This window comes from Callionymus lyra, chromosome 6 (assembly GCF_982586985.1).
Source record: "Callionymus lyra chromosome 6, fCalLyr1.hap1.1, whole genome shotgun sequence".
In the NCBI taxonomy this organism is placed as follows: domain Eukaryota; kingdom Metazoa; phylum Chordata; class Actinopteri; order Syngnathiformes; family Callionymidae; genus Callionymus; species Callionymus lyra.
This window is the reverse complement of record NC_141823.1, coordinates 13,775,516-13,787,773: the sequence shown is the minus strand read 5'-3', so window position 1 is coordinate 13,787,773 and position 12,258 is coordinate 13,775,516. Positions and strand designations below refer to the sequence as shown.

The 12,258-nt window shown below is 38.5% G+C and overlaps 2 protein-coding genes across 8 annotated transcripts in view; one reads left to right on the top strand and one right to left on the bottom strand.

Annotated features, from left to right (window-relative positions):
• The window catches only part of alx4a (ALX homeobox 4a), a 314,532-nt gene that overhangs the window by 145,516 nt on the left and 156,758 nt on the right, over positions 1–12,258 (bottom strand). The gene's annotated exons all lie outside the window — the stretch shown is intronic.
• The window catches only part of plekha7b (pleckstrin homology domain containing A7b), an 84,957-nt gene that overhangs the window by 63,328 nt on the left and 9,371 nt on the right, over positions 1–12,258 (top strand). For 2 of the 7 annotated variants that reach the window (XM_087793738.1, XM_087793740.1), the window contains exons 13-24: positions 777–905; positions 2,227–2,280; positions 4,140–4,208; positions 5,154–5,234; positions 7,262–7,411; positions 8,165–8,266; positions 8,422–8,533; positions 8,640–8,827; positions 10,136–10,327; positions 10,386–10,494; positions 10,549–10,640; positions 11,762–11,980. In XM_087793738.1, coding sequence (XP_087649864.1) covers positions 777–905; positions 2,227–2,280; positions 4,140–4,208; positions 5,154–5,234; positions 7,262–7,411; positions 8,165–8,266; positions 8,422–8,533; positions 8,640–8,827; positions 10,136–10,327; positions 10,386–10,494; positions 10,549–10,640; positions 11,762–11,980 — 1,497 coding nt within the window. Of the gene's footprint in view, positions 1–776; positions 906–2,226; positions 2,281–2,477; positions 2,559–4,139; positions 4,209–5,153; positions 5,235–7,261; positions 7,412–8,164; positions 8,267–8,421; positions 8,534–8,639; positions 8,828–10,135; positions 10,328–10,385; positions 10,641–11,761; positions 11,981–12,258 lie in introns of all 7 variants that reach the window. The other 5 variants (XM_087793737.1, XM_087793741.1, XM_087793742.1 and 2 more) reach the window with 4 other exon arrangements.

Genomic DNA, 12,258 nt, shown 5'->3' with positions numbered 1-12,258 from the left:
CATAAAGACACATGCAAACACACACATGTGTACACAAATACACATGCAAACACACACATGTGTACATAAATACACATGCAAACAAAAACATGTGTAGAGAAATACACATGCACAGAAAGGTGCACACACATGTGTACATAAATACACATGCAAACACACACATGTGTAGAGAAATACACATGCAAACAAAGGTGCACACACATGTGTAGATAGATACACGTGCACACAAAGGTGCACACACATGTGTACATAAATACACATGCAAACACACACATGTGTAGAGAAATACACATGCAAACAAAGGTGCACACACATGTGTAGATAGATACACGTGCACACAAAGGTGCACACACATGTGTAGATAAATACACATGCACACAAAGGTGCACACACATGTGTAGATAGATACACATGCACACAAAGGTGCACACATATGTGTACATAAATACACGTGCAAACACACACATGTGTACATAAATACACATGCACACACAGACACATAACCTCTATTTCATTTCACACTTACCATTAATTAAAGATAAAAAGAAAAGTAAAAGGTAAAAACTGTTCTTTTAAACTGAAATCTAAAAAAAAATGGTATCAATCGTGGAACAAAAATATTAATCAGAAATATTTGAAAACTTTTTTTCATCTCGTACAAAACTGGTGTTAGCAAGACTTTAGGCCAAGACGGAGTGAACTCAGGCTCCACCTACTGGTCCAGCTGTGAAGTGTTTCTAAAGTGTCTCCTCCCTCTGCGCTCCTGCTCGCTGCAGCCGGAGGAGCTGACGCTGCTCCTCGTTCAGCTGCGGAGGCATCAGGCCAAGATGGCCGGTGTTCCCTGTGACGCTTTCGCTCACCTGCAGCACCAGCAGCACAACGGGCTTCTGGGCCCCAGCATGCAGGTCAGGGGCCCCTCTGTCTCAGCACATCCACACCCTGACCCAGTGCATTGTGGTCCCTCAGCCCCCCCTCAGCCCCCACACATCTCTGTCAATCATGAGTGCAGTCTGCTGTGACCCTGGCATGACCTTTGAAGCATCTCAGGGTCGACTTGACAGCTTTATGGCTCTTTAGTTCTTTTAAGTCATGCTTTCAATCTGTTTTGAACATCTCTGAGAACTCAGGTCAACACAAAACTATATAAACTTTTATGTTTAGACTTAAGTACAACTTAAATATCTGTATTTATATTGTTTTTCATAGTTTTCCACAGCAGGACCTGTTTAAAGCAGAACTACGTAACATTTAAAAATTCTGTGATGATTGGTTTCATGACTAGGGGTGTGTATTAGCAAGAGTTTATTGATATGATACGTATCACGATACAAGGGCAACAATACCATATATTGTGATACTGTATATATTTGTAGTGTTGTCGAGTACTTGACTCTGGTGTTGCAGAATTTACAGACATGACTCTTGACGAAGTCGTAACTGTTTTCAATTGTTTTGAAACCAAAATATGTCCAAACATCAGCTTTAAAAGCTGCTGGAGTCGACCGTATCCTCTCGTCCTCAGTCATCGCAGTGATCATACAGGAGTATGTTATAGATCTAGTGGCCAGAAGGTTATTTGCAGCAAAAATATGAAGAAACACTATGAATATGTGCATGTTAATTGTAAATAAAAATAAATAATAAAATACTTTTATTTCTTTCACACTTTATTGAAATAAAAAAAGGCAAAACTACTATAATACAAATAATAAATAATTTGAAAGCAAAACGTTTTTTTGATACAGTGCTGTAGAATATCGGTATATTATCGTGAAAAATATATTGCAATATATATTGGTGTATCGATATTTTGTACACCCCTAGTCATTATATAATAATATATATAGACGGCGTTTGCATTCATTACCATAATGGCTAAAGTACCAACTGGAGTCCTCAGTCCTCTACTTTTAGTAAACAAGGTTTACAAAGGCTCTGCTAGTACATTTTTTCAACACTAGGGGGAGTTAGAAAAACATTTTAAATTTTATATAGTTGCCGCTTTAACCCTTGTTTTATCTCACAATGCGGGTCACCTTGACCCGGAGATAACACAATAATGTTTACAAATAATGTTTACTTACTTACTTACAAGGACTAAAGATTTTGTTGTGTGATGACGGGGTGTGTTGAGTACACTTGACCGGCAGATGCTGAAAGTAACAGAAAGAAAAAAAGTAATGTATTTGTCAGATTGTAATACTTTGTATCTCCCGACTGCTCAAGGCTGACGATACTTACGTGCAACTGAAGAAGGACCTGGAGTATCTAGATCTGAAGGTGGGCTCCCGTTACAACACTAAATCAACGTTTCTTTCTCGCATCTTCTCTCCTGTGGTTCCTCAACCTTTGTCTCCCAAGATTCCCTTTGAAATGATGCACTTTTTGTTCACTGGTTCAACTGATTCTTGTTCTTCTGAGTGATGTCAGATTGAAATGACATCTTTTCCTACACGTCACCGTCTGCTTGAACACAGATCCAAAGTATTGACCCGATGATCTTGTCGGTTCATAAAGTGCTCGACAACGCTCCTCCTGCTTTTGGCTTCTCTCAGAATGTAAGACCATGACAGTCGAACGCGTTCCATAGATCTTACATGAACATCGGAGCATGTTCTCGGGGGATTGTTCATGACATGATGACGTCATGTGATCCGACGGAGAAGCATGTTGCATCAAGATCTGCTCGAGTCAACCTTTTTTTTTCATCTCAACATTTGACATGTGCTGGAAAAACATCTTCAACTTTGTTTTTTTTTGACATTTGATTCTCATGTTTGGTTTAAATAATAGTGAGGATGAAAAATTGACTTTATTGTTGAATATTGTTTAAGATATTTTTTGATAAAAAGTATTTTTTGTACTTGATGTATTTAATCATAATGTTTCCTTTTTTGTGTGAAAGCCACATGTGATTGGTCAACATGTATTGATCAATGATTCAGTTAATTTATAATGAATGCACCAATGTAATAGAAGGTTAAATTCCTGATATTTTGCGTAAAAATTACAAATCTACTTTATTACCCTTGAGAACAAATGTATTTTCTCTTAATTATGTTAAAGAATCTTACATTTGAAAAAAAAGTGACCCGTTGAAAAAAAGTCCTATTGTATGGAGATTGTTGGAGATTATTGGTTATATATTTAATTTAAAAGTCATATGAACAAAGCTATATTAATTTAATTAACTCCAATCAAATATGTTTTGCAATACATTTTCATTTTTATATGTAATTTGTTGGGAAAAAAATATTTAACTTAAAAATAGATGAAGCAGTGTCATTATTTTCAGAGTCCACTAGATGGCGGTCTCTGCACTATTTTCCTTTGTTTTGAACATCTGTTCTAATGAAACATCCCTTCATTTTTAAACTGAGGGCGCCACCTACTGACCTCTAAACAACATGACACTGCGTCACCAGCGCATCCCTAGATTTTCAACATAGGAGCCTTAGAAGTCCAGGTTTATCAGTTATTGTGATAGAAATAAAGATTTAAAATTGATAAATGAAGAATTAAGTCAGAGTACTTGTTTGATTCTGTACTATTTTTACCTTCTCACTAAAATAAAAACAGTATTTCACACACATGTCTGTGTGCTGCGTAAACCTTGTCATCTACCCAACTTTAAAAAAAAACAACAAACTTTTTCTTCAACCAAACCTGATCATTATTAGATTTTAATGAATCTCATGTCGGTACGTTTCAGTCACTTAATCTTTTAAACTTCAGCTTTCAATCATTATTTAAGGGGAGCTGGTTTATGAAGTTAGTTGTTATGCATTATTCAATCAAAACAAATAGTTGTATTAAAGAAAAGTTACTTCAATAACATGAAATTATAGTTTCTATGTATATTTCTTTGATTGAAGCATTTTTTTGGTTAAAGGAACTTTTTTTTGTTAATTTTTTTCATTGAAGCAACTTTTTGTTCGCTTGAATAATAAAGAAAAAAACTCTTCATACTAGTTTAGAGTCAATATTTTCAAAGGTTAGCATTTAAATCCATTATTTTGTTTATCATCCACACCTTCTTCTTTCACCTTCATCACTTCATCCTCGCTGACTCTTCCTTTAATGGCTTCATGAAGATGTTATAAAGTGTCTTTAAAAACTCTCTCTCGGGGTCACCACAGGTCACCGGGCGAGAGAGTCTGAAGCGAGAGTCGCCGCTGCCTGTGAAGATCGCGGAGAGCGACGCCGACGTGAGTCAATCCTTCTATAAGTTGCAATATAAAAAATCCTATTTATTCATTTAAAAAAAAAAAAAAAAAAATCTTTCTAGAATCCACCAGAGATGAGCTTGACTTTGCTTGTGTGTTTTCTCAAACTGTACGTACACGCATCACCAACACTGTGGGGACGCCGGTCCACGCTGCTCTCGGAGACTTTTATTTTCCTTCCACAATTTTAAAGGGAAAAATACATGTAATGGGAGTTTAAAGCTGACGAGCTGCTAAATTTTTCAGTTTGATTTGCCGGATGGCGCCGCTCTCTCGCCGTCTTTGTTTTCCCGCTGAATGGAGGTAAATAAGATGGATGTCCTGGCTTTTCATCATTAGCATTGTTGCACTTTTACTAATTTATAAGAAAATTCCCAGCAAATTTGTTTCTTGGAAACAATGAATATTTCATGCAATTAAAAAACAACAATATACGGCAGGCCAAATAAAAACAGCTTAATTATTAATAGAAGAGAATGATAAATAGATCTGAGAGGGAGGAATACAGCGCACGAGGAAGACTGTGAACTCTTGCAGAATGATCTTGTTTTCATAAACACATAACCCATTTCTGGGAAAACAAATCTGTCACTGCCAATGAAGGCGGCTTTCTCCCAAAAAAGCCAGCGCGAAAAAATATGGATTTTTGATTATGATTACTCATAATTGGTGTTACCAGATCTGACCTCAAACTTTGACAGCTCCAGAGCGTTTGATATTTCTCGCCTCGGCGATGAGAGGAAACTCCTCCGGGCTTCGGCTGCAGACGCCTCTTATTGACGCGCCGCCACACAAAGAAGATCAATTTGTCTCGTTGAGCCGAAGACTTCAGCGTCTCTGTGATCCAAACATCCTCCTTTTCTCTGTTCCGCTTGTTCTCGGTGCTCATCAAACAAATCCTGTCTTGTGTTTCTTCTCTTACTGAAGGTGAAGTTGAGTCGACTGTGTGAGCAGGACAAGATTCTGCAGGAGCTGGAGGCGCAGATACGCACTTTAAAGGACGACAAGGTTTTTTTGTTTTTCTGTGTTTTTGTCACTGTGTGTTTGTGCGAGAAACTATTCCTTATGTTATAAATGAAATATGAAATATAAAAATAGTTTTTCGCAACATATCTCATATAAAAAAAATGCTTTATCATTAATTTAATAAAAGTAATTTAAACTGTAAAAAAAATGATTATAAAAAGATTAAATTGATATACAGTAATTATACACTGTACTCTATTTTTAATGTTTAAATCGAATTAATAAATTATTAGAAAGGTTTAAAAATATATAAGAAAAAAACGTTTTATTACCTGCATGGTGCTTAACCATTGATTGCAATCGTATAACAAAAATAGTTTGTGCATTTATTTTATTTACTAAAAGTGTTGACGTGTCTGTTTAATTCAGAGATTGCAAATGCATGTTCTAAGTTTGAGAGTAAAAGGTTTGCTAACTTGTCCGTAATGTTGCTAGTATCGGATGTAACGTTGCTAGCTGTGGATGTAACGTTGCTAGCTTCAGATCTAACGTTGCTAGCTTCAGATCTAACGTTGCTAGCTTGAGATCTAATATTGCTAGCTTAAGATCTAAAATTATTAGTTTGAGATCTAACATTGCCAGCTTGAGATTTAACGTTGCTCGCTTCAGATGTAACGTTGCTAGCTTCCGATGTAACGTCACTAGCTGCAGGTGTAACATTGCTAGCTTCAAGTATAAAGTTGCTAGCATCAGATCCAACGCTGTTAGCTTGAGATGTAACATTGCTAGCTTCATATGTAACATTGTTAGCTTGAGATCTAATATTGCTAGCTTAAGATCTAAAATTATTAGTTTGAGATCTAACATTGCCAGCTTGAGATTTAACGTTGCTCGCTTCATTTGTAACGTTGTTAACTACAGATGTAACACTGCTATATTCATATGTAACGTTTCTAGCTTCAGATGTAACGTTGCTAGCTTGAGATCTAATATTGCTAGCTTAAGATCTAAAATTATTAGTTTGAGATCTAACATTGCCAGCTTGAGATTTAACGTTGCTCGCTTCATTTGTAACTTTGTTAACTACAGATGTAACGTTGCTATATTCATATGTAACGTTTCTAGCTTCAGATGTAACGTTGCTAGCTTCCGATGTAACGTCACTAGCTGCAGGTGTAACATTGCTAGCTTCAAGTATAAAGTTGCTAGCATCAGATCCAACGCTGTTAGCTTGAGATGTAACATTGCTAGCTTCATATGTAACATTGTTAGCTTGAGATCTAACATTGCTAGCTTCAGAGCTAACATTGCTAGCTTCACATTTAATGTTGCCAGCTACAGATGTAACATTTTAAGCTTTAAAAGTTTTTTTTAATACAAACCCCTCACAAATGTCACAAATATTAGGTATTTGTCACGTTGTTTTTAAAGCAGCAATAAATTGGATTGAAAATACATTTCTGGCTCCCCCCAGTGTCAGAATTGCAAACTGCAAAGTTGTGGAACCTGCTTTGCTACACAAAAAAATGTTCTTGTTTTATCTTCCTGGTAACTTGAAATATATATATGAAAACACTGTCTCTGACCCACTGCTGTCATTTTATTTCCGATTAACATCTAAATTAATCTAAAATTCATTTGGTTTGGCTACTTTAAAACTAAGCAATAAATTGAAAAATTCAACATTATTTTAAAGAAATCTTAATTAAAAACGTATTTCTTATGCACTTTACTTATTAAATCCATAAATTCTTCATTACTTGTATTAATTAATCCGTTCTGTTGATATTGTGCTTTCCTGTTTAATTTAACTCCTGAAATATGATTTATTGAAATGACTCTTTATTGATCCTCCTCCAGAGATACTGGCTCTGCAAATAAACACTAAATAAATAATAATTAAAAACATAAAACTAAAGAACAACAAGTCGACTGAGAGATTATTCATAACATGTAAACATCATTATAAAATAGTATTTTTCTAAATCTAAAATGATATGAATCCTGTTTATTTAAGGTTACTTTGAGCTGCAGGAGAAGATCATCTGATGATGCTTGTTTTGACTCAGGACAAGCTGGAGTCGGTGCTGGACGTGTCCCACCAGCAGATGGAGCAGTACCGGGACCAGCCTGCGCACGCAGAGAAGATCGCCTACCAGCAGAAGCTGCTGCAGGAGGATGTGGTTCACATCAGAGCCGAAATGTCAAAAGCATCAAATGTGAGATGTTTTTTTTTTTGTCTTAAAGGCAAACAAGAGTTAAAGTTCATGTTGTTCACATCATTTTTAATGGTCATAGTTCACCCAGAATTCACTCACGTTCTACCCGCCCTCATGTCGACTAAGAGTTGAGTTATTTTCAGAGTTTATTTTAAAGTTATAGGCAAAAATGTTTGTTCATTTTATTGTAGCTCAGTTGTCTTCATCTTTGTCGAAAAAGACACTTAAAAACATCCAAATATCTCCATACTGCTCGTCTGTAACATCTTGTATTGAAGCCTCGACATATAATTCCAACTCTTATTTGACATGATTAAAAATGAGAAAGGTTTGAACTAATCTTTTGACGTAATGTAAAATAATGTTTTATTATTAAGGAGCAGTTTATTCTAAATATATTAAATATGTTTTCTATGACTCCACTTTTTCAATTTTGTTTGGCACTAAAGTTCGTTTTTCGGATTATTTCTAGCCCTTCAAAATAAAGTACAATAAATAATTTAAAAGTGTTCATCATATCTACGTGTTAGTATTTATAGTTAAATGTGTGTAAAATTAAACAATATTGAAAGTATTCCTATAATGTAGAATTATTAAATATAATTGTTTTCTATTTTTTCGTTTTTATTTTTTTCATATTGTTTTATATCTACAGTATACATCTTATTTTCTTAGCTTGCTCGGGATTTAATTTTGACGGATGACAGTATTGTCCCGCGTGAACTTGTCACTCATCCTGACACTGATCTGCAGGAGATGGAGAACGCGTGGAACGAGTACAGTCGGCTGGAGAACGACGTGGACTGGCTGAAAGCTGCTCTGCAGGGACACATGACCCGCTGTGACCTTTCTCCGGTCAGACCCAAGTGAAGACCTCAAAACTAAAAAAAACAAAAACAAAAAAAACACTATTTTGTGAGGTCACAGCTGAACCCTAACATTCAAATGTTGACGGATGTGTTACGTGTCAAATTAATTAAGTTTTAATGGAGACCATCGTGTTGTTTCAGCAAGAGAAGCTCCAGCTGAGGAAGGAGCTGTGGAGGATCGAGGACGTGATCGCGGGTCTCAGCAGCAGTAAAGCCAATTACAAAGTCACCGTCTCCTCCATCGTGAACCCAGGTAAACGCAGGGTCGCGCCTCCATTACCGAGACACGGCTCTTCTAATGCATGGAACACTTCCTGTGGGGCAACGACAACATCTCGGCTGTTCATCTGCCTCCCCAGAGAGGAAGTTTGTGCCTTCAGTGTCGGCGTCGTCGGTGCCTTCGGTGTCTGGAAGCCCGTCTGTGATGGAGATGAGGTCGTCGCAGCAGCACAGCCCCCACCTCAGTAGCCACGGCCCTGCAACCCCCACCCTGTCCTGCAGCCCGGCAGTGTACCACTTCACAGAGAATAATATCGCTCCCGTCTGGGTGAGTTTGGGCAGCATTGTTACCAGATTTGAGGGAGAGACGGCGCTGGCGTTTAGACTGTTGCAGTGAGAGTTGGGAATATAGTACAAATACAAATATGTCACTGAGAGGTGGACTTTGGTCGTTCTATGCAAACTGGTTTATTTCGTAAGATAAAAATGTGGAAATTAAATTATTAAAAAAAAAATTAAACAAAAAGAATGACAATTTTATTTTTTATAATGTCATTATTTAACTAAAATGATGGCCTACGCATTTTCTTTTTTTTCTTTTACAAATGAAAGCATTATTTTATATTATACTTTATATAATAATAAATTAATTTTATCAACATTTTAGTTTACAGTTTATATCTGTCTAAACAGTTTCCACACAGTATGGGATAAATTAATTGCTATGACCATGTACTGTATCATAAATTATATCTATTTTGATAATGTTCGCTAACTAATCTAACTCCGTAATGTAACTAGCAGCAGAAGTAGCGTTGCTAGTTGCCGATGTAATGTTACTAACTGCAGATCTAATGTTGCTATCAGCAGATATAATGTTGCTAGCTGCAGATGTAACGTCGCTAGCTGTAAAGGGAAAGTTGATAGTCGCAAGCATAACGTTGCTAGCTGCAGGCAAAAAGTTGCTAGCTGCAGGCGTAAAGTTGCTAGCAGCTATTAAGTTGTTAGCAGCAAGCGTAAAGTTGCAAGCTGCAGATGTAAAGTTGCTAGCCACAGATGTCAACTTGCTAGCTGCAGTTGTAGAGTTGCTAGCTGCAGTTGTAGAGTTGCTAGCTGCAGTTGTAAAGTTGCTAGCTGCAGACGTAAAGTTGCAAGCTGCAGATGTAAAGTTGCTAGCCACAGATGTCAAGTTGCTAGCTGCAGTTGTAGAGTTGCTAGCTGCAGTTGTAGAGTTGCTAGCTGCAGATGTAAAGTTGCTAGCTGCAGTTGTAGAGTTGCTAGCTGCAGATGTAAAGTTGCTAGCTGCAGTTGTAGAGTTGCTAGCTGCAGTTGTAGAGTTGCTAGCTGCAGATGTAAAGTTGCTAGCTGCAGTTGTAGAGTTGCTAGCTGCAGATGTAAAGTTGCTAGCTGCAGTTGTAGAGTTGCTAGCCGCAGTTGTAGAGTTGCTAGCTGCAGATGTCAAGTTGCTAGCCGCAGATGTCAAGTTGCTAGCCGCAGATGTCAAGTTGCTAGCTGCAGTTTTAAAGTTGCTAGCTGCAGTTTTAAAGTTTCTAGCTGCAGACATAAAGTTGCTAGTAGAAGACGAAAAGTCGCTAGTTGGGAACATGGCCTCATAGCAACCATCATCTCTGTGCAGTGTGAGGAAGACGTGCCCCCCAGACCTCCTCTACCTCAGCTGTACAGTCCAGACGAGAACCCCCCCGCCGTCCCCCCGCTGCCCAAAGAGTCGTCGGTCATCAGACACACGTCGGTCCGTGGACTCAAAAGACAGTCCGACGAGCGGAAGAGGGACCGGGAGATCGTTCAGTTCACCAACGGACCAGAGAAGGTGCGTCGAGTCTCGAGTGTTCGGAACCCTGACTTAACTCCATGTCCCGGAACCACAGGTGGAACTGAGGCCCAGTCTGAGCGACCCCGAGCTCATGGGCGCGGGAGACGGGTCCAGCGGCATCAGCGCCCCAACGCTAGGAGGCTACCAGACGCTACCGAGCAGAGGTGGGTTCAGAACCCCGTCACGTGTTGAGAAACCACTGACCTGTCGTCCTGCAGGAGTATCAGGCTCCGCCCTCAGACTCAACCAGTCGTCCAGCATCTCCTCGTACGTCACGCTGAGACGAGCCGTTTCCTCGGCTGGAGAGAAGGTTCGTTCTGAAGATGATTATTGATTGAAATATTGACATTAGAATATGATCTTAAGCCCCGCCCACTAGAAACACTTTTTTTTCTGGAGATTAAATCTTGTTTACCGAAACCACGCCCCACTCTGCTGTGATTGGTCAAACAATTAGGTTTTGTCACCACGCGTCATCAATTCATGAAGAAGTTTCCACCAACAACGGTCTCGTTGTATAAATGAAGCGTGGCGTTATTACAGCTGGCTGGAGGAGGAGTGAAGCCATTATTACGTCACAATATTATATATTATATATATATATATATATATATATATATATATATATAATATCATAATACCAATTTAAGTATATCTTTTATCGAGTATTGTTTTGATTGTTTAAGCGCTTTGTGAGCCTGGTCTAGAAAAGCACTCTATAAATATAAATTACTTACTTACTTATTTATAATGGACTCCGCTCTCGTAACCTCTCGTTCGCCAAGATTTCTTTATAAAGTATTAAGTTGAAAACATGGTCATGATGAGGAACTAAATGCATCTTGGAGAGGAAGACTTTTGAAACATGTTAGTGAGTCAAGAGAGTTTTCACATTAGGACTCACATGACTCATTATACAAGCCCCATAATGCACTGCAGCAGTCAAAGGTCAGGGCCACATAAGAAGATGGAAAAATAAAATCCACATTGTTCATGTGTTTATTAAACATGTTTAAAGCAAATATCACAGGCTCAACTTAAATAAACAGGGAAAATTAAATATTACAAAAAATAATATATTGGATATAAAGTTTTTGTACCTAAGGAGGAAAACCAGACGGTGATGGGAAAATAAATCAACTTAAAAATATGTATTTAATGTGTTTGGTCTTTTTTCTTTTTTTTTACAAACATTTTTATTTAAAAAAAATAACCAATATGTATTCAATGCCAGTACAATCTTCACTAGAAACTATGACATCCCCAGTAATGATCGGGTAAGAATGTTATTTAAATCTCTCACTGCTAGTTCATAATGTTCAAAGAGAGAAAAACAGGAGTCAGTTTGTCTTCAGTTTCTGCAGTGTCAGCACTTTCAGCTTCTCGCTGCCTCAGTGTTTCACTCACGGACCCCCTTCGCTGCCCCCCCAGGAGAGATCCCGAAGTGCCTTGGAGCGCCTGTACTCCGTCACCCCTCAGATGCCCAGCGGCAGGATGAGCGCCGAGGAGCAGCTGGAGAGGATGAAGAGGCACCAGAAGGCTCTGGTCCGACAGCGCAAACGGACCCTGAGCCACGGAGAGCGGCGCTCCTCCTCGTCCTCGCGCTCTTCGTCGCTGTCCTCGCGGCCGCTCTCGGCTGACTTCGGATCAGTATGTTACTAGACGTGCATGACGGGGACGGCGGTAGATGGAGTCTCCACTCGTCTAACTCTGTAGCTGCATGTTCTTCTGCACTAACACGGCGTTTGAGGTTCCAGCCTCGAACAAACCGTAACATTATGACCACCTGACTGTCACGTCTCAATATCACGAAAACAAAGAAACCGACAAAGATCATGTGACATGACGTGAAGCCGGTGGTCATAATGTTTTTGCTGTTCTTCTCAACCACTTACACCAGGTATGTCAAACTTATATAGTATTAGTAT